We start from the raw sequence: 27,673 nt of genomic DNA on the forward strand, positions 1-27,673 counted from the left end.
ATGATACTGAATCCGCACGTTGAAATAATATATTACGTATATGATATATTGTATTCATATACTTCTACAATATGTACTACTAGTGGTCATTGGGGAGGAGTTTCCCGTCAGTCAATTAGACGCTTAGTTCGTTGAAAATTTAATTTTTCTTTTTCCTCATGCATTTATTTCCAGTTCCAGGTAAACCCATAAAGGCTTACCTTGCAGGTATAACTTTAGTTATGAAGTTAGGAATTTTATTATGATTCGCAGACAATTTTTTATTGAATTTGCGTTAGCTAACGAAGAGCGCATTGTGCACTGCGCGAAGCCGCAAGTTCGGTGCAGGAGTGAGTGGCGTTCATGAATGTATGAGATTATGTATGTATATGAGTTTTTCAGTGTTAAAATATGAATAAAATAAATAAATTATATGCAACTTTTTGTTTGTTTGACTCAATTACAAGCGACAGAGTGGCTCATTCATTTGCTTATGTATATGATAACATGTGTGAATATATGTATATAATATATTGCTTACCATCTCCAATTGCTTCATATAACTCGAAACTATATTACCGGCTTGGATGATTGGCCGTCCGCTGTTGAAAACCGCACATATTACCAAACCCAACGAGAACATGTCACTAAGTAGGCTGCCCTTCGAAGTTAATTGAGTCTCGGGAGCTGCGAAAACAGACGCAAAACACAAATATTTTAATTTGGAATCACGTGGTTGTTCACAAAGAACCAGTAAGGCAGCGACAGAAGAACACAATTTATCTCCAGAATATATAATATGTAGTTGTATTAGTTTATTAGAGTTCCAGTTTTTTACTTACCCATGAAATCCAGATTAGGTTGAGCCATTTTTGAAACCTTGTTACTCCAAGGCGGGCAAGGAACTAACTCATTTACATCAGTCTCATTCATTCTTTCTGTTAGAAAAAAAGAAAATTTTAAAAATGCTCAAATGAAATTAGTACAATTGATATATGTATGTTATGCTTTTTTTTAATTTTTTTTAATGTTCGAAATCGACACATATGCTCTCTGGCCCCCTGAACTGGTACGGAATATTAAAGTTTCCATGCGAATTACTGACTTTACTCGTATACCAAAAATATTAGACATTTTGCGAGATATCGTAATGAAATGAGTGGTACATATTTTCTTTACCCCAAAGTGGTTTAGCTTTAAAAGCACTAACCCCACTATCCACAATATAGAGTATATACATGCCCACAATACTACAAAAGATTTTTTTTTAATAAAACAATAACGGTTTGGGATATCAATGAAGATGTCATAATGTAGGGAACTCTATTTCTTATGCATGGTCACCACGGGCACCGTTGCAGAAGTCTAGACGCTGAACCCATCAAGCCTAAATCGGCGGATATTGCTGCAACTTCACGTTCGATATTCGTATGAAGTTCATAAATCGTCGCTGGCTTGTTGACATTCGATAGACCACAGACTTAACGTAGCCCCATAGTAAATAGCCTAACGGCGTCAAATCGTACGACCAAGGCGGCCAATTGAATGCGCCATTTCGTGAGATAACACGTTCGCCAAACTCGGTTTTCATAAATCGATTGTGACATTCGCTGTGTGACTTGTGGCACCGTCCTGTTGGAACCGCATATTGTCCAAGTCCATAACACCACCGGCTCATAAACCACATCAAACCATAATCCGGATCACTTGCAAATTGTTGCTCAGCCCAATACACGAATATTCGATGATTCTGGTGGTCAAGCGGCTTCAGTTCTTGCATCAATTTGATCTTGTAAGGATGTAGGCCGAGATTTCTTCGCACAATTCGCCACAACGATGTCACAGAGATGCCCAACGCTTGAGAACGCCGTGTGAGAAACTAATTTGGGTCTTCCTCAATGGATGCGCTAACGGCAGCAATATTCTCGACACTACGGGCAATTTTTTGTCTCACTGGCACGAGAACATTTTGTACTGTGCATGTGGATTCAAATTTTTCTATTAGACGCTCAATTGTTGATATGACAGGACGATTATGACGATCACGATTGGAATCAAAAGAGCGAGATGAAATCTGGCGTCGTTTGCTGTTCCTATCGGTCTACATGCTTTTGTAGCGTCCCTATGGAAAAACCCGTTACTATTTCACGTAAATACAGAGGCATTATTAAATCTGCTCTGCTCGCCACCCTGATCTTTTATATATATAAATTGTATAGGATCTCGTACGTTTCCTACCAGATATTAGAAGTTTGCTTGAGTCCTTACACGCAGAAAAATGATCCGATTGAATTTTTTGTGCATGTTCTGTATATAAGGAGTGTCCCAAATTTAACGAAAGATATAAGTTTGCCGCAATTTAGTAAAAAGCTTACAACTTTTAGACACTCTATATAGGTAATTATCCATGGAAAGAGCTATCAGTTTTTGATCTGCGAGCAAAACTTTGAGTAGAATTCAGTCATACTAGTTCCATAATCATTCCAAGTTGTATAAAAGTTTTTCTTCCAAAAAGTAGGGAAACTAATTATAATTTTGCATAGAAATATAGTTTACTCACCAATAAACTCTAGGCCAGCCAATTTCCACGTACCCCGCTTGGTTACTAATATAGATGAAGGACACACATTTCGATGAATCACGTGGCCCGAGTAGTGTAAAAAGGATAATGCTTCCACCAGCTGCAGGAGAAAACAATTGCATAAATTCATATAATAATTCATATTCGTAAATAACCATAAAGTTGAATACTTTGTGATTGTGGTTGAAGTGATACTTCATAAATTTTGAAAAATTTTACCAAATGGTCTTGTTTGTATGCAAGCAGCCACCATTTACTCATTCCTTTCACATGCTTTTCTTTTAAATACTTGAAATTGATATACTGGCACTCGTGTTAAATGTTCAAAACTTGGCTTTGAAACTTACAATTATTTAAAGTTTACAATTAAATCAAGCGGAAAGTTCAAAAGATTTGCTTTGGTAATAGATAGTTTCAGTCTTGCCAAATTTGCCAAACTTAATAAATAGTTTTGCTTTCAAGTCGAATTGTCTACGCGATTCTGCTTCTGCACTGCAAAAGTGCAAAATTGCATTGTGTGGATGCTTCACGAAATTCGTGTAATTACGCACACGCTAAAGAAATTAACTGAGCTTGTATGGAGAATTGAAAAATTGGAAAACTTTCGTCTTGTATTTTTTTTAGAATTTTGGGAAATCCTGGTTGCACCTGCCAATTTACTTGTATTCGATATAAAAGTAATCCAAAAAGATAAATCAATAACACTTTAAAGCGACTCGAAGCGATTTTATTTAAGAATTCTAATGTTTTAATGAATTAACACATCTTGAAATCGGTCAAAATGAAAGCAAAAGTTTAAAACTGAGTTTAATGGTTTTCACTCATCAAAGAAAAGTATCTTTAAATAGTAATAGTAGTAACATAGTAAAATATTTATTTCAAAAGAATATTACATTTCCTAGTCACCACGTGTTATTACAAACATAATTCTCTAATAATAATTCTCTCATAATTCTCCATTTACTAATCGAAAGATCTGTCGATGATTTCCATTGAATCCATGTTGAAATTTGTGAAATTCAATTGTTTTCTTATTTGTTAAAATTGTGCGCTCAACTGAAAGTAGCAAATTAATTGGTTTCATATTTCTCAAAACGCCTATACGAATTATTTTTACATTGGTTTGCTCATACACGTACACACACATATGTAGGCCGATAAGGTTTTTGTGCTCAAAACTCACTTGCAGAAAGCCGTATTTCAATTCGATATCCAAAAAGTTATACTCCTTCGCATGAGCTGGCCGCTGGGGCCCTGCTGTGTTCTGCTGTTGACTGTTCTGCGTGCCCGTCGCTCCACTGTTCGAAGGCATGGCCACATTTTCATAAGTTTTCGATTCCTGCAAACAATAAACCGAGAATTTATGTAACGAATATGATTGCTCGTTTGTGTATTTTCAGTTATGTACCCAGTTTTTAAATAGTCATTTGATATAGTTTTTCGGATCAAGAACTTAACAACGCATTTGCACCTGAGCTGCGGTCTACAACGCTGCAACAACATTTTTTTGTTGGAATTGCATATCCTACTATGCACTTATGTAATAATATAGCTTTGCACTTACGGTAAATAGATGTACATATGTATATATATATAAGTACTAAAACATAGTGTAGAGAAAGCATCTACATTATTATGAGCCTCTTTTGAATGAAATCGTTATATAAACCAGATTGCTGAGCGGAGGCTGAAATTTGGTTGCCCTTAGAGAAAGGCCTAGATAAGCTCCGCATAGGCACCTAATCAATTACTCGCTAAACTGCTGTTTTCCCAACCAATTATCTTCCACAATGAGGATAATCGGTTTCATCGAAGCTATAATACCATTCACACTAACAAAAGGTCAAAGAACTTGATTTTGATCGGTCAATTTGTAGGGAAAATAATGCTATAGTAATTCGATCCGAACAATTTGATCTAAAATTGAACTGCTACCTCGGCCAATAACCCATGCAAAATTTCGAAAAGATAACTCGTAAAATACATTTCCATACAAGGACTGGATTCCGATCATTCAGTTAGTATGGCAGCTATATGCTATAGACTTCTAAAAACGGTGGTTCCGACAAATCAGTATCTTCCTGATGAGAAAAGGAAGTGTACAAAATTTCACAATAACCTTAATTCGACTTGAAGGTTGTTTATATAGACAACGTGACCAGACAGAATTACCACTAATTTCCATTGAACGCAAGCCGTTGATCCCTTACGTTTTCAGATTTAGTTACGTGTATAAGAAACGCACTTGTGAAGGGATTACAGCTTCGGCTGAAGGTAACTTCTTCGATTTTCTTCATATTACTTCTATGTATAACAAACAAGAACAGTTATTATTCACCGATGTTGGTCTTTTTTGAACGAATTTTCTAACTAGTTCTACCTTTAATATAACATACGTAAATTCACACGAATGCGACTCAGGTGCACGTAATCAAATGCAAAGGTCGGTTAGCGGAGCGTTGTGCTTGACGCGTAAACAGTCTGCGGTGTATCAATTTCCGCAAAACTGCACACAGCACTCCCATCAGCAAGGAGACAATAAACGCTCTTCCCACAGATGAAAGTGTATGTTTAGAGTCTCATACGCGCCAGCCCCTTGCCGTTCCCGCAGCCACGTGACACAGTGTCAGTGCCAGCTTTGGCAACCTGTGCTGCATATATATACATATACATATGTATATACACTCACGCCAAACGCAGCTGTTGATAGGTGAAACCATATTCGAGGCGTTGCAAGTTGAGTATACGCTGGAGGCCAGAAGAGCGGCAGAGAAGATGTGAAGATGTGGTGTGTTTTACAGTTGGCGAACAAGCAGGGATACTACACCCCAGCATTAGTGGTCGATATAAGCCGAAATGTGAAAAGTTTATCTCTCGCAATGTGCCGCACGTGACCAAATGGCGAACACGCTCGGCTGCCTAAATGCATAGGTGTACTTAGTGATCCATATACGAGTGTTTATGCAACTTTAGCTTTGTGAAGGTGACTTTTGAAAACCACTGTGCTACATAACCAAAGAAGAGGCAGAAGTAATGCATATAACGGGTGATGCAAGTAGAGGCACTTTTTTCAATAACCTTTTTTTGACAGATCACGCGTACGTCATGTCATGCTGTCATGTTATTTTTATTCAGTATTGTTTGACATTACTTACATTGGTGGAAAGACTTACGCCTAAACAACGTTCAAAAATCCTTCAACTTTATTGGGAAAATTCACGTTCTGTAAAAAATGTGTTTCGCACCCTTCGCTCAACTTTGGTCAACATAATCGGCCTACTGAGAGTACTATTGGGAACTCCATCGCCCATCTTAAGACCTAGCATTCATTATTAGATAATATTCGACTGAATAGGCCACGTCCAGCACACAGTGAAGAAACATTGCCGTTCGCAGCAACTCTTGGCTCACTTTACGTCGAGATCTTAAATTGAAAGCGTACAAAATATAGCTTGTTTGCAAGAACTAAAACCGCTTGACCTTCCCAGGCGACATCGCTTTGCTTTATGGGCTCTTGAAAGGTTCCAAGAAGATCCAATGTTTTCGAGCCAAATTTCATTCAGCTATGAGATCCATTTATGGCTCAATGGATATGTAACAAGTAAGGAAGGGCTAAGTTCGGGTGTCACCGAACATTTTATACTCTCGCATGGTAAAGTGATAATCGAGATTTCATTATCCGTCATTTACATATTTTTCAAATACCGTATTTGTGTAAAGTTTTATTCCGCTATCATCATTGGTTCCTAATGTATGTATATACTCGTATTATACAGAGAAGGCATCAGATGGAATTCAAAATAGCGTTATATTGAAAAAAGGCGTGGTTCTTAACCGATTTCACCCATATTTTGTACATGTCATCAGAGTGTTAAGAAAATGTTACATACCGAATTTCATTGAAATCGGTATGTATCGGTATCCCGAGATATGGTTTTTGGTCCATAAGTGGGCGAGGCCACGCCCATTTTCAATTTTAAAAAAAAGCCTGGGTGCAGCTTCCTTCTGCCACTTCTTCCGTAAAATTTAGTGTTTCTGACGTTTTTTATGAGTCGGTTAACGCACTTTTAGTGATTTTCAACATAACCTTTGTATGGGAGGTGGGCGTGGTTATTATCCGATTTCTTCCATTTTTGAACTGTATATGGAAATGCCTGAAGGAAACGACTCCATAGAGTTTGGTTGACATAGCTATAGTAGTTTCCGAGATATGTACAAAAAACTTAGTAGGGGGCGGGGCCACGCCCACTTTTCCAAAAACATTACGTCCAAATATGCCCCTCCCTAATACGATCCTTTGTGCCAAGTTTCACTTTAATATCTTTCTTTATGGCTTAGTTATGACACTTTATAGGTTTTCGGTTTCCGCCATTTTGTGGGCGTGGCAGTGGGCCGATTTTGCCCATCTTCGAACTTAACCTTCTTATGGAACCAAGGAATACGTGTATCAAGTTTCATCATGATATCTCAATTTTTACTCAAGTAACAGCTTGCACGGACGGACGGACAGACGGACGGACGGACGGACGGACGGACGGACGGACAGACAGACATCCGGATTTCAACTCTACTCGTCACCCTGATCACTTTGTATATATAACCCTATATCTGACTCTTTTAGTTTTAGGACTTACAAACAACCGTTATGTGAACAAAACTATAATACTCTCCTTAGCAACATTGTTGCGAGAGTATAAAAAAAGCAAAATTGCCACATTTGGGACGTGGAACCTGAGGAAATTCAATATCTACCATATCATCCAGAAAAACAACAGTTTGGTGTTATTTGTAGGCCGGTGGAATCATCGCTGCATATTTCTTGAATGTACCGATGAGAATGTAATCGTCAATAGCGAACGTTATCGCGCCATGATATCCGACTATTTGATGCCTGAAATTATTGCTCGTGATCCCGGCGACATTTGGTTTCAGCAAGACGGCGCCATTTCTCACATATCGTATCAATCAATAGATTTACTGAGAGAATACATCGGTAAGCAGATAATTTCACGTTTTGGGCCGATCGATTGGTCACAAAGATCGTATGATGTCAAACTGTTAGGCTTTTTCCTGTGGGGATAAGTAAAGTCTAAAGTCATGATGCAAGTCATACGACAGCTACCAGTCAAAATGCTCGAAGGAGTCATCGAAAATTGGACTCAACGGTTCTACCATCTGAGACGTAGCTATGGCCAATATTTGAAAGAGATAATCTTCAAAAAATAAATGCCAAGGAACGTTCTTTCGAATGATAGTAAACATACTCCAAATAGATCAAAAATATTACTAACTTATTTGCATAGTAAATATGAAACCTTAATCTATCTTATCTAGTTGTTTACTTACATGAAACGCCAAAATGTTAGAGAGACTAGCAAAGATGGGTTCAGAAGCGAAAGCCAAAGTATCTGACGATTCTTCCACGGTGTGAATAACTTGTAGAATCTATGAAAAATGAGATGAGAAAGAATGAGTGTAATAGAATAAAATTTAAATAGTCACGTCAGGGTCTATAATTAATAATCCAAGACCCTCTTTAATGTAATAATTAAAAGATATTTATCCACTTACTTTGGGGTGACGAAAACGCTCCATTGTCTTTACAGAGTTCCTCAGTAGTTCCGTTACTGTCTCTTTACGGCGTGGTTTATGAAGCTTTTCTGCGATTTTCTTCTCGAAAACAAATATAGAACATTCCTAAAGAATGAAAAATTAAAGAAAACGTTATAATTGACTTTTGCAATTTCCAGAGGGTTTTCGATTTTTATTAATAATTCTACAATTTTGCACATTATTGTACTTATTGTAGTACAATATGTAAGATTATCTCCATATACATTCTTCATGGAGCAACACTTTTAATAGTTAATAGATGTAAAATTATAATTTTGAACTTACCCTGCCATCACTTTTGCGGTAGCCATCGTGTATCCGCCACACCAATTCCGGGCCTGAACTGGCCACTTGTTTGCCGATCTCGAAGTACTGACTGATAGGATTTGTATCTGTGATACTTTGTAAGGACGTGGGTGCCATATTGGCACTCTTGAATTTAGAGAACATTGTACCGGCGGGCATTCCGTCGATTAATTTCGAGAAAACATTCGAAAAGCTTCCTTGGCGTTTCGGAATACCTGCTCCAGCAACACCGCCAGTCCCGGGACTTCCGCTACCTGCGGCAGCACCAACACCGCTACTTCCTTGACCAACGCCTGCACCACCAGCACCGCCTATTAATAAGAATTCATTCGCTGTCGCTACACCGCCTTGTATCGCCGCTGCAGATGCGCTTGTGCCAGCGCCAGATGGTGAACTGATTGAGAGACGCCCTCGTGTCGTCGTTGTAGTGCTACCTATTAATTGTGAACCGCTGCCTCCGCTCGCTCCACCGCCACCTCCGATGCCAACACCACCACCAATACCAACCGCTGCAGCTGCCGTTGAATAGCCATTCACACTGCTCCTGCTTAACTGTTGACCAGCTGGCGATACCACGCCTGTTCCACTGGTACTCAGCACTGCACGATGACCATCTAATCCAGGTGCTATGCTACCACTGCGCGAACCGCCCGAACCGCGCACACCAACACCGCTGCCGCTTCCACTATTGCCGCTAACACCGACGGCTACTGGTAAACGTGCACCGGCAGACGCATATAATCCTGCCGCGCCAACCCCAGCTCCAACTGCTATACTGCCACGCGATCCTTGTGGACCCTGTGCCGCGACCACTGGCAATATCCCGATTGCGCTTCCACTTCTGCTCGTACGCTGCTGCAGCTCCTCAAGACTATCGTAACGCGAGAAGACTCTGGCCGCCGTTGTTGCCGTTGTTATTTTTGTGGTTGCTGGATTAATGGGACCAAATGTTGCTGGGTCGTTCGCAGTTGCCGCTGCAGACGCCACGCAAGAAGATTGAGACGCCTGCGTTGGCTGCTGTTGCCTCTGCTGCTGCTGTTGTTGCTGCTGCGGAGCGGTAGCTAGCTCTAGCGCCTGCTGCGCCTGGAGCTTTGGCAGCACCTGCTGGAGCGGCTGTGTTTGCTGCTGAGGCGGGTGCTTGAGTGATTGTGGTTGCGGCTGCAGCGGCTGCTGCGCTTCGCGTTGTACCGGCCTATGTTGCGGCTGGTTCAGTATATGCTGCTTGAGTTGCTTCCAACGTTGCGCTATTTTGGCTAATTAAATTATACCCCAACACTGTATAAAATGCTGTGTTCATTAAACTATGTGCGTTGTTGTTGTGTGCTGGTGCTTGTGTGTGTCTGTATGTGTGCCTATGTAGTTCTCTAGTAAATGTCCCTAGGATGTCTTCGTGTGGTGTGTGTGTGCAAATAGATTTGTGTTAGTATTACCTGTATGTCTAGTCGTGAAAGTGTTGTTGTGTGCCTATAAAATGGAAAATGTTCACAACTTCATGTGGATGGTGTTGTTGTAATTGTTGTTTGTTGTTCAGACTATATTCGCACGCTCGCTTACTAGGATTTGATATAGTTGTGGTTGCCGTCGGCTTTCGTACGCTCGGCCCCGCTCGACTGTCCAATTAGTTACGGCCAATCAATTTAATAAACTCCAAACAACGGCAACAATATTGAATTTGTATCCCGGCAGGCTTGGCAGTTGCGGGCAATGCTAGCTTTGTACGTGTGTGTGAGCGCCCAAATGTGCGTAGATTTCTATGCCTGTGGCCTGTCAGAGCTGCTTTGGGAATACCGCTATTGTGACGGCAGTTCGACAATCAGATAGTTCGCCGCTTGCGGGTGTGGGCCACCAGTTGATGTGTGGCTGTGTGATTCTGTGCTGATATGTCAGTTGCAGTAATTATGATTGTTGTTGCTTTGGTTGTGGTCGTCAACACTGATGTATGGTTGTTGATTACTCTTTCACTGCTTTAAACTGCTAATTCATGCAATTTAATTGTACAATTCTTTCTCGCGCTCGATGTTCCCCGACTACTGTTGTTCTTGTTATTATTTTTGTTGTTTAATTGCCGTGCATGTGGATCGTAGGATAGGCGACAGTGAAACGTTCTCAGTTCGCCGACAATTCGCGTGACAATTGCGAGCGTGTCAAATTTAGCAATTACAAGGATGGAATTTCTAAATGCCCACTCTGTCTCCTATCTGTATGCAGTCAGGCGATGCTTGTCACTCTGTCACTCGGTCGCTATATTCACTACCGTACTCTTTACTGACTGCGCAACATTTGTTTCGACTTTATTGTTACAATTAATCAAATTCAGTGGCTGACAAGAGCGTTGGAAGACTTTGTTAATTTCCCGTCCTTCTACCTCATACCAGTCGTGCGCTCGGCTCGTTTGCGTGTGGCTTCGTTTATGTTGTTATTTCACACCTAATTATGATTGATATAAATTGATTTGCGACAGTTGTCGGTCGTTTTGTAACTCAAAACTCTGCTTTCCATTCGCCAACAAAGGCTCTCAAGGACAATGGCATTGACAAATCTAAAGGGAGAAACAAAACATGAAGAAGAAAATTAAAAAAGGCAGCTAAAGCTGTTTATGTTATGCAAATGTTAGAGCTTTTGACAGCAACAAGCTATGGTAGGGAAGAAATCAAAAAGTTTTGCATTTTGGAGGAATGTTGATAACGAAGAATTTTGGGTTCAACTCACAATTGCCAAGTGTTCCCAAGTGAAAAACTTTGTGAAATTATTCAACTGTAAACTTTACCACGAATGTCAATATAATTCGATATGAAAATTCACGGAACTCTTCTCCCAATCCCTCTCAGCTACTTATACAGTAATTGTTATGATTTTGAAACAAATAAAAATACTGTCCTTACATATGGGGCTGAACCACTTGAACCACTATAGGGTATGTGGTCGAACTGTCTCTTCTAATTGTGTTCTGACCTTTATGGTTTTCAGCCAGCTTTGCATTAATTCATGATTTTCTGGAGAACTTTTTTATGCCATAAATATGTTTGGCTTGCTGAGCGGCGAATGGCATCTGAAGTAAAACAAGAAAAAACGTTAACTTCGGCTGCACCGAAGCTAATATACCCTTCACAGGTACATTTCTTTTAGTAACCATGTGTTCAGTTTATATGGAAGCTATTTGCTATAATAATCCGATCTGAACAATTTTTTCGGAGATTATATTATTACCTTAAGCAGTAATCCATGCCAAATTTCGTGAAGATACCACGTCAAACGCGAAAGTTTTCCATACAAGCCCTTGATTCCGATCGTTCGGTTTGTATGGCAGCTATATGCTATAGTAAGCCGATCTGAACAATTTCTTCGGAGATTACATTGTTGCCTTAGAAAATAATCCATACCAAATTTCGTGAAGATACCACGTCAAGTGCGAAAGTTTTCCATACAAGCCCTTGATTCCGATTGTTCAGTTTGTATGGCAGCTATATGCTATAGTAAGCCGATCTGAACAATTTCTTCGGAGATTACATTGTTGCCTTAGAAAATAACCTGTGCCAACTTTTGTGAAGATACATTATCAAATGTGAAAGCTTTCCATACAACAACTTTTTTCCGATCGTTCAGTTTGTATAGCAGCCATATGTTATAGTGATCCGATATCGGCAGTTCCGACAAATGAGCAGCTCTTGTAGAGAAAATGACGTTTGCTAAATTTCAAAACGATATCTTAAAAACTGAGGGACTAGTTCGTATATGTACAGACGGACGGACGGACGGACGGACGGACGGACAGACAAACAGACGGACATGGCTAAATCGACTCAGCTCAACATACTGATCATTTATATATATACTCTATAGCGTCTCCGACGCTTCCATCTGGGTGTTACAAACTTCGTGACAAACCCTGTTAAAATATATAATTCTAGGTTTAGTTCACCCCAACGGCGATTTCGAAAAATGTTTCATTGAATGATAGACGAGCCTAATTTCTAAATACCTCAGAAGCATGTATTGAGATCATTTTCGGAACCGTTCCAATGACAGTCGGGTCTACGTAACCGGAACGGACCCGGATTTTTATCCCTCCAAGGACTATCAACTCGGCAGAATTCTGCCGCAAAAACAACAACATTTTCGGAACCTCCAGTTGAAACAAAGTCTAAATCAGTTATTCTGATTCTATTTATATCTTTTGCCTACCGAACCACCAAAAGTAAAACAATTTTCAAATAACATACTAATAAGCACAAACAACGTAAATAAGGAAAATTTGGGCTAAATTGAGTTATACAGAAATAGACGATATGGCTATGACCCCTATACATGCATAGCATACATGTGTTCACATGTGAGTACAACGGTAAAAAAGGCATTAATTTTAGTACTAATAAAATCTCAATCGCTATATGAAATTCGACAGACGGACATACACACAAAGGTATGAACACATCCATGCGCAGACCTACAAGTGAGGGGATGTGTGCTTACCATCGAACGATATTGGCCCGACTCCAAAGCGAACACGTAGCGGCAATTTGATTGTACAGACAACAGCAGTAAAACCAAACACTAAATAAAAGAGACGACGATGGCAAACAATTTGCACTCTCCAAACAATGTCCTTTGTCGCAGTAGAGCCGAAAAGCCCAAACAATACAACCAAAAAGCGCTTAAACGCACACACATACTCACACACATTACAAACAGCATTGTCTTTTCGTAAAACACTAACTATGAGAGGCCAGATTGCAATACCAATGAAAAATTAATTACTGCACGATAAATTGTTGTATAACGGTAGATCGCGTGGCAGTGAAATAGCTGTCAGATAAGCAGGTCAATATTTAAGGGAATTTGAGGAGTTAACTAAAACACTGTTTATATTAAATATTCCGTTTAATTTATTATTGAAAGTTTATTTCTTTTATTTCGCGATTGTGAAAGTAAAAGGGACAGTTTATCCAACTAATACAACGGTATAATATTAATGGGCTGTTGCTCTACAAATAAGCATTTAAGTACTTAATTGTAATATTCCGAATTCAGTGGATAGCAGATCGGTAAATTCAGCAAGTCTAGCGATTAAAATATTGGAAATATTAAAATAATCGAAAACTTAACATTATTTATTCGTATCTTATGTTTAAACCCCGCTCTTACCAGGCTCCTTATTTGAGATTTTTATCCATCCATGTTGTTGAAAATACTACATATATATAGTGTATGTGAGACATTAGTCCCTAGTAGTAACTGACGTTGAGCAATACCAAAAGCTCCGTCAGATCGGGAATCATCTCTCCGAGCCGTTTGACACTAAACGAGGTTTTAGGCAAGACGACTTCCTTTCGTGCGACTTCTTCAATCCACTCTTGGAGAAAATAATTCGAGCTGCAGAACTAAGTACAGGAGGTACCATCTTCTATAAGAGTGTACAGCTGCTGGCGATTTATATGAGTTTGGTAGTGAACGAGGGCAAGATGAAATATCTTCTGTCATCAAACAAACATTCGTCGCAATCGCGACTTGGTTCCCATGTCACTGTTGACAGTCATAACTTCGAAGTCGTAGATAATTTCGGTTATCTTGGAACCAGTATTAATAACAAAAACAATGTCAGACTGGAAATCCAATGCAGAATCAATCCTGCCAACAGGTGCTACTTCGGATGAGTAGGCAATTGAGAAGTGAAGTCCTCTCTCTAGACGATCAAATACCAAATTCTACAAGTCAATCTTCATTCTCGTCCTGCTGTATAGAGCAGGGGCATTAACGATGACAATAGCTGATGAGTCGATGTTACGATTTTTCGATAGAAAGTTTCTGTGGAAGATTTATTGTTCTTTGCGCAACGGCAACGGCGAATACCGCAGTCGATGGAACGATGAGCAGTATGAGATATGTATGTGTCGACATTGACATAGTTCAGCGAATTAAGAGACAGCGGATACGTTAGCTAGGTCATGTTGTCCGAATAGACGAAAATGCTCCAGCTCTGAAAGTATTCGACACAGTACCCGCCGGGGGAAGCAGCGGAAGAAGAAGACCTCCACTCCGTTGGGAAGACCAGGTGGGGAGGGACTTGGCTTCGCTTGGAGTCTCCAATTGACGCCACATTGCGAAAAGAAGAAACGATTGGCGCGCTGTATACGCCATTAAAGAAGAGAAATAGTATTAATTGCAGTTGAAGAACGCAAAATGAAGAAGAACCCAACAATAGAAATTTTTTTTATCGGCAGTTCTCGTATTTGTCTGCAAAACGATATTTTTTCTGATTGATGATTATTTTTCTTTAAAGCAATAACGTATGACATTCCGGGTGTGTCATTTGAGATAGCCCTCTGGTACTTTAGAATATATTTCCTGGACACACCATTATTTAAGCACAGGTGAGTGTTATGTAAGCTATTTGAGTGCTAGCTAAATTGAGCATGTCGTAATTTTCAGCTGATTATTTATATGATTGAATATTTCATTGATTACCTTCATTCGTAGTTTCAAGGCTTTTGCCAATGCACTCTGCAGTTGCTGTCAAGGTACGATTTTATTTATACTAGTATATAAAAGCTTGGAATAAATAATAAATAAACTTTTCAACAATTTTGATAGATAGATTCGGGTTTTATAACTCCAAGCATATTGACTTTGTGACTTCGGTAAATATAAGAGAAAAATAAAGGCATAATTGCAAACTGTATAAGAGTTCTAAAAGCACTCCGAAAATAATGAGTTTTTCTGTAAGTGACGCCACTTTTCATAAGAATTTTTCAGATCTCGCAGTCCATCAGTCCTGATTAATAAAGGAAAGAAAGGTACAACAAGTCGGAAGACTAGGCAGTGAAATGAGACTTTTGCTTGCTAAACCAAATAAAATAATTTGTCTGCGGAGTGGCACTTGAGCGTTTCGATTTTGCCATATCCTGACTTCAAGACAATCTTTAGGTGAATTTCACAATTTGTGCTATATCTTTCTGACGTCAAGCATGACATTAAAACTACTATTACTAACAACAATTCCACCATCAATTGTCTTCACTAAGAACACTATCATCCCAATTTCTGCTCTGACGACAGGCAACATAATAACACAGTAAATTTTCATATTAACATACATAATTTCTATAATAAATATCATGTGTCATGCATGGCGTTCTTTAGAAATAAATACACATTTGAAAAGAGAAACATATTATGTATGTACATACATATATACAAGAAGAACTGAGCTCCAACGACGTTTGCACACAAACGTGCAATATAGAGCAAAGCTTGTTATGGCGCACATATGTGTAACTTTGAGAATATATTTGTGTGCGCACTCAACGCGCAGTCAATATTTTCAACGGGTCTTCGCGGGTAGTTACGGCACTTTGTACCTCAAAATAGCGGTTTAACGTCTAAGCCATTGCAGTAATTTGATTTCCGGTCTATCACCCTTTGAATCGTTCAAAAGCCGGAAATTATTTCCTCTTTTGCCATTTGCTCACCCAACCACCCACATGCAGGCATAAGTGTGTGTGTGAGTGTGTGTGCATCGACTACTCTGCGCTATCGCATTGGAAAAGGGTAAAGTGGCAGCAATGTAGAATTGTAAATTGCACAAACGGGATTTCAAAGTGTTCAGTGCCCCAGACGCAACGCAATGGTCATGACTGCCAACCGAATGACCAGCGTTTAATATTATGCGCTTGTTGGTATTGCAGCATAAAATTGTATGCCCATTTATCGAAGCATCGCCATCAAATTTAAGTGAGCAACAGCAATGTAGAGCAACAAACCAACGTTGCAGCCAACACATTCACGCATTGAAAAGTAAAGGACTCTGCTCGAAAGTGAGCACATCGATAAGTAAGAACCTCTTCTCCACATTGAAGGGGTAAAGGTGCGAGGAGCAGCTGAGGCGATATCCGTTAGATATCCGCTTTGTTGACTAACACTTCCCAAGCTCATTATGGATTCTACAGCTGTATGCATACAAAAATAGTTGAGCACTGAGCACAAGGTGCGTTGAAAAGTAAATTTAAGTGTTTATGAGAGAGAAGGCAAACTATCGTTTAAAAGCTGGAGCGCCTATTTCTATCGAAGCCAATTCAAAGTAAGAAAAGATAAAATTAAAAGGGGTTTCGAAACTTGATTAATAATTTTCCATGCAATGCACGTACTCCGACACAATACCGTTACTTTGCCTTTAACCCTGAAACCCACATAAGGGTATTTTTCAATAATCTTTTCAAAAATAAAAATGTGTTATTTACATAACTATACAAAATCTTCAATTCCCCTTCTCAAGAAACAATATTCCGAGGCTTAGTATTGGATGTCACTGCAATCTGCTAAATATTGGTAGTCGAAAAAGTCTTTTCGTATTTCTAATCAATAATATGGTATGACACATTGTGATTGATAACACTGGAGATATACGACAGCTTTACCTATGGACAAAATACGAAAAGACTTTTTCGATCACCCATTATTATTTTTTTTGCGCTCTTCGTGAATCGCCAGTTCAGGAAAAATCAACAACCAGCTAATCTCACTAAATCTACCAAAATTTGACTTTCTTAGCGTGACTTTACTTTATCTGACAATTGGAGAGTCTTCCATGTTTTGTGCTCGAAAAACTCTGAGACATTTTATACGCTCATTATGCTCCTTAGTGTGCACCTTAGATATGAACGTATTATGGTTTGAGGTCTAACCCACACTCCAACGAATGGTACTCATATACTCAAGACACTCAATGCCAAAGTCCCAAAAAAATGCTATAAATTACGAATTACACACACATGATGATTGCCAAATACTCTACGACCTTCTCGACCGGCGTTCTACCAAATATTACTCATACGTCGTGGCATACACCGCGTTGGCATAGTCTATAAATTCTAAAATATATGTATATATTCCATTGTGAAATTTTTCTACAGAAAATCACATGCTTTATTCTCATTTTTACGAAGGTGTCAGAAGCACGCCCCCAAACAAATTATCAACTGTCGGACGTTTTATCGACACGCTTTTTGCGAAATTTGGTTAATTAAAATTTTATTTTTGTGAAATTCTGCATGTAGACGCGTGTAAATCTCTGAAAAGCTATATTAAATAAAAGCGAAACATTTTCAACTGTAATACATTGATCCCGCCTGTTGAGCTACGCGTTTCACAAACACGCACACACGCGCTATGGAGGCAACAGGCAACAGGCTAGCGAATACGCACGCAGAAACGAAAATTTCATGTGGATGTGTGTGTGTATGAAGCGCGAATGGCACAAGAGCTCCCCGATGGCTCTGGAAAAAGCACAACTGCTTGTACAAATATAAAAGCAACAAAAACATTTAAATGAATAACAAGCAAAAGTAAAGAAAATACGTATAGGCGTAGCCGACGCTGGCGGGGATAAATAAGCAGAACGACGCAAGAAAAACAAGCAAACAAGTTTTATAAATAGCAGCGTTCACGTACAAAACAGTGGACGCAAAGTGGTTGCGATGCTGACGGAGCCTTGCGGTGGCAATGACGATGGCAGCAATGATGGCGGTGGCGACGCTACAGCGCTGCTGATAGTCATAGCGGTTTCTGCTGTCAAAAACAATAACAGCCGTAACATTACAGCTACTGCACTAACACAATACTCTGGAGAGCGTCAAGGTGCGATGCTTCCGAATTGCGTAAACCGAACCGAAATTTGTCTTTTGAGTTAAATTTTCTATTTTATAATTAATTACCAGAGTCCAGCAATAAAGCAAGTTTAAATCAATGCCCAAAGAGAGTTGTGCCTTAATATAAATGCTTTGGCGACAAAATATAAATCCTTGCTGGTAATTTGCTCTTCATTATCTGTCCTCAAGAGATTTATAGGTTAAGATCGTTGTTAGAATATTTGCAGTCTACTAGCCAACAGTCATATGAACCTTAAGGGCAGCTTAACAAATTTCGTTAGATAAAATTATTTTTAATTTTTTTCTGAACGAAATGAATGTCTCGAAATATGTAGAACTAGCTAAAGTTGCCTCTTAATTCTAAAAAGGGAAAATCTTCCAAGAAAAGAAGAAACTAGGCAGAGTTACAAGGAACCCTGTAAGCGCTCACTACCTTGATAACTAGACATGAAAATCAGAGAAAAAATAAATACTGTGATGCCTAAACTAAAATACCAAATGATTTTTAATGCTCACAAGTGCTGAAAGTCTAAAAGCTTATTAACTCTCTATTCCTTCGAATTTCTTCTATTCATTATTTTCTCAAGTTAAGATAAACTCAAACTTCCGAAAATATGCCATCATCAAACCTCATTATATTTAGTATTTTCGTATTTCTTCAACTTATTTTTTTTTATATTTGAAATAATAAATAAATAAACAAATATATACAAGTTTGGTCGACCACGTTTTGCCATTTTTCCGCTAGAGGCATTATTCCATCAGTGTTAATCGAAATTTCGAAATTTCCAGAACGGGAGCGAGCGAACCATTGGTGTGCTACACGAACCGATACAGCATCGTCTCGGTAAACTGCATAAATTTCATTGGTAGCTTGTGTGGAGGTCATCCTTTTTTTGAACAAAAATTTCAAGATATAGCGAATTTCTTCATTGTTTTCAGTCATCTTTGAACAGCTGTAACTTTTTTTCAACTCCCACGAATTTAATTTGTTCTTGTTAAATTAAGCTTCAAATCGATCCTTTCCAACATGACTCGATGTGATTGGTAGCACTGGACTGCAACGACATCTATGACAAAATACGAAAAAACTTTTTCAACTACCCAATATTTAATGCAACGAAGACCAGTCTTGGTCCGGATTTCACTGGAATTTTAACAGCTGACACTTATTTGTTTACCATGAGGTTTTGTGTAACTTTGTAAGTGCTCTTTTCTATGCTAATACTATTTGTGCTGATATTTTGACGTCTTCTTATTTTACCTTGGAACAACTTTATCTATTTCTGTTCGATTCGCCAACGCCATCCATCAGCTTAATTTGAACAAGCAAATTCATACATGCGCGCACCTACTAGTAACTGCCCGGTAGGAAAATGCGGAGCGCATACAATTTTTTGAAACAGAAAGTTTTTAACGAATGAAAACTAAGGAACGAAAAAATATGTAACGTATATAGTTTGTTTAAGCGATTTGGCAACGAGTAGAAGGCCTGTAGTGCCGTGGTCCTCCCAGTCTGATTTCAGAACAAACCAATTTTTATGTTTAATAATTTAACGACTGTTATTGGTTCCTGTGCCCACAAAGAGATCCACAGAGAATTAAAGGACTTCTTTCTGCATTCCCTCTTTCCACTTTTATATATTGTTTACACATTTGCTTTGTTGTGCGCAAAACTTTTCATACTCGCAAGCGTAAAATTTCACATTTAATACATACACACACGTGCACATACACTTGTAGGTTTACCATACATGGATTACATTATATGCCTTCTTTGCAGTTTGTTGTATTATTGTTGACAAGGTAAATGTGGCTCAAAACATTAAATGGTAGCCTCGCTTTGTCCCAAAGCTGTCAAGTCTCACACATGTGCAGCTCTCCGAATAATAACAAAATCTCTTTAACATGCACATGAATTGGTGGCTAAACTCCGAGGTGGGACAGGATTGTGCTTGTATATGCACACACACACATAGATTGCCAACAAAATTCTACGAAAGATGAACGCCACTAGAGGCAAGCAGGAAGAACGAAGCAAGAGAAATAAGTTGAGCTCTAAAATTTATTAGTGTGAATGAAAGCATGAATGCGTGGTAGAATGGCCTCATAGTGCGTTCGCATCAGGTTGCTCAATATTTGGGTATTTTTTCGATTTCACTCACAACTTGTGTCTGTAGAGGAAGGTAAAAGCCAAAATGTAGAAGGAGTGTGAATTGTTTATTTCTAATGCGTCCAAGACCATCACTTAGCTGTAGTCCAAACTCTTTTACCTCCGGTTTGCTTCCGGAAAGAACAGCTGCGTGCCATATTCAGGTTCATATTGACACAGAAACTCACTCCTTACATAAATACTTTTCAGCTCGGCTTCAAATTTCCTGCACATATTGCAGACGTATTAAATTTTAACAGTTTCTGCGGAAATAAAAAGCTCTTTAAGTGTCAATTTTAAGGGGAAATGACATCAAAATCTTATTAAACAAAGCATGCAGTTACTTTGGGTTCAAATTCATACGCTTAAGCCGTATGTTATATACTCTAAATAATAATAGTTATATACAAACATTTTGGCACATGAAACCTTGCAAAGTATGACATTCGAAGGCGAACACGACAGCTGCGATAGAAAGTTTTTAGTCAACCTGCATACCGACACCCTGTGCGAGTTATCTCCATGGCTTGCTGCAATCCATGCGAGCGCATGACAGCGACATATTTATCTCTTGTAAATTCTGAGAGTTGTCTAAATTAAAATTTTTAAGAGATTGATGGATGTCACACAATGCCAAAATGAATTACACGCAGCCATAAAGCCATACACCGACACGCCTGTATATATGTATGCACACATTTGCGATTTATGTGTTTGCTAAAATTTACCGTAATCTGCCATTTTCACAGCAAATACATCATGGTGTAAACAATGTTAGTACAGCTCGTCAAAGAGCGAAGGGTGTATTCTGTATTAAGCAATTATGTCTCTAGAATTGCTTAAAGTCGATTTGGATTACCAATGTTCAAGGGCCCCGAAATATTAAATGAGTATTTAGCTTTTGGTAAAGAGGGATAATTGCTATTTTAACATTTCTACCCCCCTCGGCATATAGTTACTTAACATACCCTCATCGAACAGAGGTTTAACTCTTCCCGATGCAAAAGAATATCAACGAAGGAGCTCTTTTGTGGTCATGATGGCTCTGTATCCAAATATGGATGTAAACCGGCGGGAAAGAGATAACTACACTATCGACCGTCGAATTCACTTTTATTCCTCTAGATTTGTTTTCATTTTTTATTATCTTATTAAATTCTACAACACATCTAGAAAATTGTGCTAAATTTTGAAGTTGATCCGAATAATAGTTGCGGAGATAGAGCCTTGAGAACGTGTGCGCTCGAGTCTAGCTAGGCTAAGTACGCTCTCTATAAACGCGTTTTCTCGAAACTGTGTTTTTGAAGTCGGTTGGCATGATTTCTCGAGAACCACTCAACCGATCTTCATGAATTTTTATACAGGTTGTATCTCAATTCTTAAATACTTCGACGAAGGATTTTTTTCGAATTCACTTTTGGAAAAAAAAATGTATTCACTAAAATTTTCATTTTTTTTTGTAAAAATGTCTGCCAAAAATATCAGTTCCATTTTCAGTTTTTTATTTTTCCTTCCTCCAAGTTCTAAGTTAAGGTTTTAACAAAAATACGTATTTTTTCACTTTGGATGATCCTGTAAGGAGTTATCCTGCCAACGCGGGCGCTTTTTTTCCAAGGGGCCACCGAAGTGGGGTCGCAATGGCCAGGTTAAGAATATCTTTTTTTTCAAAAATTTCGGAAATTCTTTGCTAATAATGTATGTTTGTAACAATAAAAAATTTTAATAAATTATTTACTTTTTAACTTAAAATTTTTTTTTTGAAAAAATACTGCTTTTTTAACCGAAGAAACCCATAAAACCCCTGAAATGAAAGGATGAAGTATCCGTGTATATTAAAATTAAAATATTGCATGTTTTAGTGAATTTTCAGAATTTTCATTGGCTAACTACCTATGTAGATCTGGTTGCTGGGCGATAGGAGAGCTGTTGGGCGGTAGTAAATTCTGGTCCACGTACAGCCGAAGCAGTATGCAATTTTTTAACTTCACACTCATTGCTTGTTGTCCATCACAAGCAACTACATCCCATTCTGTGGCCATAGTATTTCAGAAAATACTTGGGAATAAAAAACATTAGCATTTTACACAAGTAACACACACACTCTCGCATACCAACGCAGTCTTACATACTCGGAAAACAATAACATATAATCTGAACGTGCAATAACTGTAAGTATGTGAAAGTATGCACATTGGGTCAACCCACGGTCAAATCAAGAAAATGCAAAACCCCGAGCACTCACGTGAATGCAAAGAATCCAGTAAATCCATAATATGTAACGCTGAAGGAGACACACCGACCATTCCACTCAACCGTTGTTTGCGCATATGAAATTCATGTAAAAGCTGCAGTATTCAGTTTATGGCCGCTTGTAACAACACCTGCTTTTGTTGTAGGTGGCTTGTCTAGCTTGGCTTTATGAGCTTTATGGGCCCGCTGCCCGTTGACTGATGGCGTTATTTTTATGGGTTTATTGTTGGAGGAATTGTGTCGCACTCTGGTTACGCTGACCGGCCTGCCTTTGTTGGCTTAGCGGTTGCATAAATTTTCCATTTTGTAAGCATATTTAAAGCCACTTTTGACGAACGAAGTTTAGCCATCGGCGCGGTCACCGTCAAACATTGCTGTTTCGTAGGTTGAACATTTTAATTATGAAAAATCATCCACCTCTTTCATGTTGCGAGTGCTTGTATTAGGTGGGTTAGTAGCTACACGCATATAAATCGAAATAATTTCCAATAATATTTATTTATTTATTAGCATAAATAAAAAAAAAATAAGTTGAAGTTTGATTATAAATACGAAAATACTTTTTCGACTATCCAATTTATATGTTAGCTCTATTTAACTCTGGGATTTACGAATTTAATTGTGAAGAGATCAAGATCGATCATTAGCCATGTTCAATACTCATTACTACAAATTCGAAAGCTCTACAAACCAAAAAGTCAGATTTCCTCGAAAACTAAAAATATTAAAAAGATTTTAAAATCTCTAAATTTCTATAACTTACAAAAATTAATATTTTTACTTTATCTTTAAATACGTTGAAGTGCGGGAAATTCTCTAATCAATTGTTAGAAGCAAAAAAAGAAATTAATTGATGCAATAAAATCAAAAGGAAACGTCAAATATTCCTTACAGCTCAGTGCAGTCGAAGAGTAAAGTGAGTAGCGTCAGCAATTAGTTATTTCATGCCATTTTTATACTCTCGCAACAATGTTGCTAAGGAGAGTATTATAGTTTTGTTCACATAACGATTGTTTGTAAGTCCTAAAACTAAAAGAGTGAGATATATTGTTATATATACCAAAGTGATCAGGGTGACGAATAGAGTTAAAATCCGGATGTCTGTCTGTCCGTCCGTCCGTCTGTCCGTCCGTCCGTGCAAGCTGTAACTTGAGTAAAAATTGAGATATCATGATGAAACTTGGTACACGTATTTCTTGGCTCCATAAAAAGGTTAAGTTCGAAGATGGGCGAAATCGGCCAACTGCCACGCCCACAAAATGGCGGAAACTGAAAACTTATAAAGTGTCATAACTAAACCATAAATAAAGATATTAAAGTGAAATTTGGCACAAAGTATCGCATTAGGGAGGGGCATATTTGGACGTAATTTCTTTGAAAAAGTGGGCGTAGCCCCGCAGCCTACTAAGTTTTTTGTATGTATCTCGGAAACTACTATAGCTATGTCAACCAAACTCTACAGAGTCATTTTCTTCAGGCATTTCCATATACAGTTCAAAAATGGAAGAAATCGGATAATAACTACGCACACCTCCCATACAAAGGTTATGTTGAAAATCACTAAAAGTGCGTTAACGGACTAACAAAAAACGTCAGAAACACTATACTTTACGGAAGAAATTGCAGAAGGAAGCTGCACCCAGGCTTTTTTTAAAAATTGAAAATGGGCGTGGCCTCGCCCACTTATGGATCAAAAACCATATCTCAGGAACTACTAGACCGATTTCAATGAAATTCGGTACATAATATTTTCTTAACACCCTGATGACATGTACGAAATATGGGTGAAATCGGTTCACAACCACGCCTTCTTCCAATATAACGCTATTTTGAATTCCATCTGATGCCTTCCTTCTCTGTATAATATATAGTACATTAGGAACCAATGATGATAGCGGAATAAAACTTTACAAAAATACGGTATTTGAAAAATATGTAAATGGCGTATAATGAAATCTCGATTATCACTTTATCATGCGAGAGTATAAAATGTTCGGTAACACCCGAACTTAGCCCTTCCTTACTTGTTATGTCTATGTTTGTACTTGTATGTATGTGTTTGCTGTCGCTCGAACTTGTTGAATTCTTTGTCAGATGAGCCTGTCTGTCGCAGTCGTCCCCGAGACTTCACGAACGTAAAACAATTGTAGAAATGCACAAATTTCTCTAAGGCTTCTTCGAAATTACACAGTTACTTTCGACCTCTAATTAATTCATTATGTCTTATTCGCATTTATTCACGCTTTGTTGCTCGGAAAATAAGAGAATCCGTCAGTGGCGTTTTCTCCTCATAAAGTTTCTTGATGCGTGTCAAAGTCAATAACAGCGTGCACGAATTCACTAAATGTTTGTCAGCTTTTATGATTTCTCACAGCGAATTTAGTTCAAATATTTATTGCCACTTAGGCTTGAAGAATAGTTGTTGCAAGAATTACAAGGTAAATTTCGTTTCTTCATAGAGCAAAGTACCCATCTCACCAAAATATCAGAGTGAAGCAAGTACCCACTGGAAGAAAGCGTTCATGATTTTTTATACTCTTGCAAACAAGTTTTGTTCACCTAACGGTTATTTCTATCACCTAAAATTAATCAAGTTAGATATAAAGTTATATACTATACATGCTACATAAATATTCAGGAGGCGAGATGAGTCGAAATTCCGGTGTGTGTCTGTCCGTGCAAGCTATAATTTGAGTAAAAAAAGTAAAAAAAAAGTGGCTAAAAAGTAAGGTCGATTTCGTAATTAGGCGCAATCAAACCACAACCACGCCCACAATTCATCATTAATCGAAATCGTATAAAATGCCATAACTAAGCACTAAACTAAGATATAGAGCTAAATATAATTTAGCACAAGGGATAGGAGTAGCAAGGGGCACTTGTGGTTTGAAAATTTTCCAAAATGGGTGTGGCCCCGCTTACTAATAGGATTAATGTACTTATCTGCCAACCATTCAAACTATATGAGTCAAATTTCACTTCAACACTTCTTTCGTCAGCAGAAAATTGATGAAATCCGATGATAACCAAGCCCATTTCCCATATAACAATTTTACTAAATTTCACATTCAGGATATCCCGTAAGTGTTTTATAGTAGCAGATGTTAAAATTTGATGGGCGTGGCACCACCCATATTTAGGCATATAATATAATCATGACATTTCTACATGACAGTGTGAAATCGGTCAAAACCACGCCTACTTCCCATTATTTTATTTGAAATTCCAACTAATTCTTACGGACTATAACTTTTCTAGAGTCCAGATCGAAAATATCGATCGATCTGTGGGTGTGTTATATAATAATATAACCTTGTGACAAAAGTGGTTCGAATCGGAAAAATACTTCTCTTAGCCCTCATATACCTAATACAAAGATTTTCGAACTTCCAGTTGACGTTATAAAAAATATGTATATCGGTCAATGTGTTAATTTACTTAATAAAAAGTTTGGTAATAGAATTGCGCCGGCTTTGATTCCTGCATGTTGCCAGAGTATAAAATGTTCGTATACTCCCAAACTTAGCCATTCCTTACATGTTTAACCAAATTGTATTCAAATATTGATCACATGCTTCTGAAGGGTAGACATGGCGTATGAGAAACAAAAGTTCAAAATTTTCATTAGTACCATAAACGCAACATAAAGATGGTTTTGCATAAAATATTATGTAGTTTTAAAAATTGTATAAGAAATATTTAAAAATATGTTTTATTTATCCCTTCTCTTTATGCTGTCTTTCACATCTAGCCAATGCGCTATTTTAAAAATCCACCAATAAATAGCGCCGACCACGCCAGAAACCGCAATCCACTCGACTGACGGCGCGACCGCAATTCATCATTTGGAAAAATAAATGTCTTATAAAAGCAGAGCAAAATATATTTGCAACAGGGAGGTCAAATTCCAAACAAAATCATTTATATTGAAGCAATGTGGCAATTGCGAATAAAGTCGTTTTCAAGTGTGCAAGCATGTTTCATCGAATCAAATGTTTAATTTTAACGCTCGCTTTCGCAAAAGTAGTTGAAAATTTTTTTAATTATTAGTAAAGCCTGTGCAAACATGTTTTCGCGTACATTAAGTATTCTCCTTGCAGTCGCTTTACTACGTATATGTGTGTGTGCAAGTTGAGCCGGCTTCTTGGCAACCTTTGCCATGCAACGAATTACATTTTTATTTATGCTGGAATATAATTTCACTTAATTGTGTGATAAAATTAGTAGTAAACGTCGCTTACGCTTACGTGATGTCTGACTATCTGTTTAATAATCCTGACGTTTCCACATGAGTGCAACAAATTTAATATCTTATTATTTGATTGAAAAGTGCAACTTAAATCCCTCTCACACTGTCTAACGTTCGAACCAGTGCAGAGTGCACCTTCGTTGCCCTACCTCAAACCCAAAAATTTAGATTTACGTATTTCGACTTGCTCAATGAAATATACAGTTATCGTGCTGCTTAATGAAGTTTTAATTGGACTTTCGCTTTATTTCCAAATCAATGGAGTATATTACCGTTAAATACGCTGTGCAAAGTTCGCCGTCCATACAACTAACACCTAACTATTGTGGAATAAGTTGGCACGAGTAAAAATAAAACTTATTCAATTAACACACTTGCGTCCTTAGCATTTACTCGTGACTCAACGCTGCCCATTCATACTCGTCTATTTATACGCACACGAGAGCAACGCCACACACTCTTAAATCATTTCACTCCAATTTCCCAGCATACAAATTAAACACAAATACACACACGAGTATTTGCGTGAGTGCAGGGCCATCAATCAATATTTGCTAGAAGTGAGCAATGGTCGATGGTTTTGTTGTCACATTACATCATTTTCTTGATTGCGACAACCTGTTGCTTATTAGATGATTTTCCTTTCCCTTTCTGTTTTTAACTATGATCGTTTGATGACCGCGTGCACACACACACACATACATACCTAAGCACCTTATAATAAAACATTTAATTGCGATATGGCAGACATGGATATTTACATAAACATTTCGATTTCTTAGTGAAATTTATTTTTTTGGTGGGAATTGGTGAGTAATTAGCAAAGTTAGAGTTTAATTAACTCATTAAGTTGCTGATTGCACAAAGAAAGGTAAGTGTGCCTTTGGCACTTCTGTATTAAG

At 38.1% G+C, this 27,673-nt stretch overlaps 2 protein-coding genes across 10 annotated transcripts in view; both read right to left on the reverse strand.

Moving 5' to 3' along the window:
- The window catches only part of LOC126761020 (SCY1-like protein 2), a 74,243-nt gene that overhangs the window by 34,193 nt on the left and 12,377 nt on the right, over nucleotides 1–27,673 (reverse strand). For 7 of the 9 annotated variants that reach the window (XM_050476894.1, XM_050476890.1, XM_050476887.1 and 4 more), the window contains exons 1-7: nucleotides 8,459–9,729; nucleotides 8,132–8,257; nucleotides 7,907–8,005; nucleotides 3,744–3,899; nucleotides 2,540–2,660; nucleotides 822–917; nucleotides 521–666 (exon numbers count right to left, since the gene is read on the reverse strand). In XM_050476894.1, coding sequence (XP_050332851.1) covers nucleotides 521–666; nucleotides 822–917; nucleotides 2,540–2,660; nucleotides 3,744–3,899; nucleotides 7,907–8,005; nucleotides 8,132–8,257; nucleotides 8,459–8,638 — 924 coding nt within the window. In that variant the 5' untranslated portion in view covers nucleotides 8,639–9,729. Of the gene's footprint in view, nucleotides 1–520; nucleotides 667–821; nucleotides 918–2,539; nucleotides 2,661–3,743; nucleotides 3,900–7,906; nucleotides 8,006–8,131; nucleotides 8,258–8,458; nucleotides 11,019–27,673 lie in introns of those variants that run through there. The other 2 variants (XM_050476896.1, XM_050476895.1) reach the window with 2 other exon arrangements.
- On the reverse strand, nucleotides 8,647–18,029 carry LOC126761691 (PE-PGRS family protein PE_PGRS47-like). The gene is made up of 3 exons (XM_050478048.1): nucleotides 17,924–18,029; nucleotides 8,734–9,732; nucleotides 8,647–8,672 (listed from the first exon to the last, which is right to left on the reverse strand). Exons 1-3 carry the CDS (start codon nucleotides 18,027–18,029, stop codon nucleotides 8,647–8,649), a joined length of 1,131 nt encoding a protein of 376 aa, XP_050334005.1.

Source organism: Bactrocera neohumeralis, chromosome 6 (assembly GCF_024586455.1).
Source record: "Bactrocera neohumeralis isolate Rockhampton chromosome 6, APGP_CSIRO_Bneo_wtdbg2-racon-allhic-juicebox.fasta_v2, whole genome shotgun sequence".
Taxonomy (NCBI): domain Eukaryota; kingdom Metazoa; phylum Arthropoda; class Insecta; order Diptera; family Tephritidae; genus Bactrocera; species Bactrocera neohumeralis.

Coding starts and splice junctions, on each gene's coding strand:
- LOC126761691 (XM_050478048.1), bottom strand. CDS start 18,029: ATGACTATCAGCAGCGCTGTAGCGTCGCCACCGCCATCATTGCTGCCA. Junction 9,733..17,923: donor CACTTTGCGTCCACTGTTTT/GTACGTGAACGC, acceptor TAATTTAATTAG/CCAAAATAGCGCAACGTTGG. Junction 8,673..8,733: donor CGGTGTTGGTGCTGCCGCAG/GTAGCGGAAGTC, acceptor ACGCCAAGGAAG/CTTTTCGAATGTTTTCTCGA.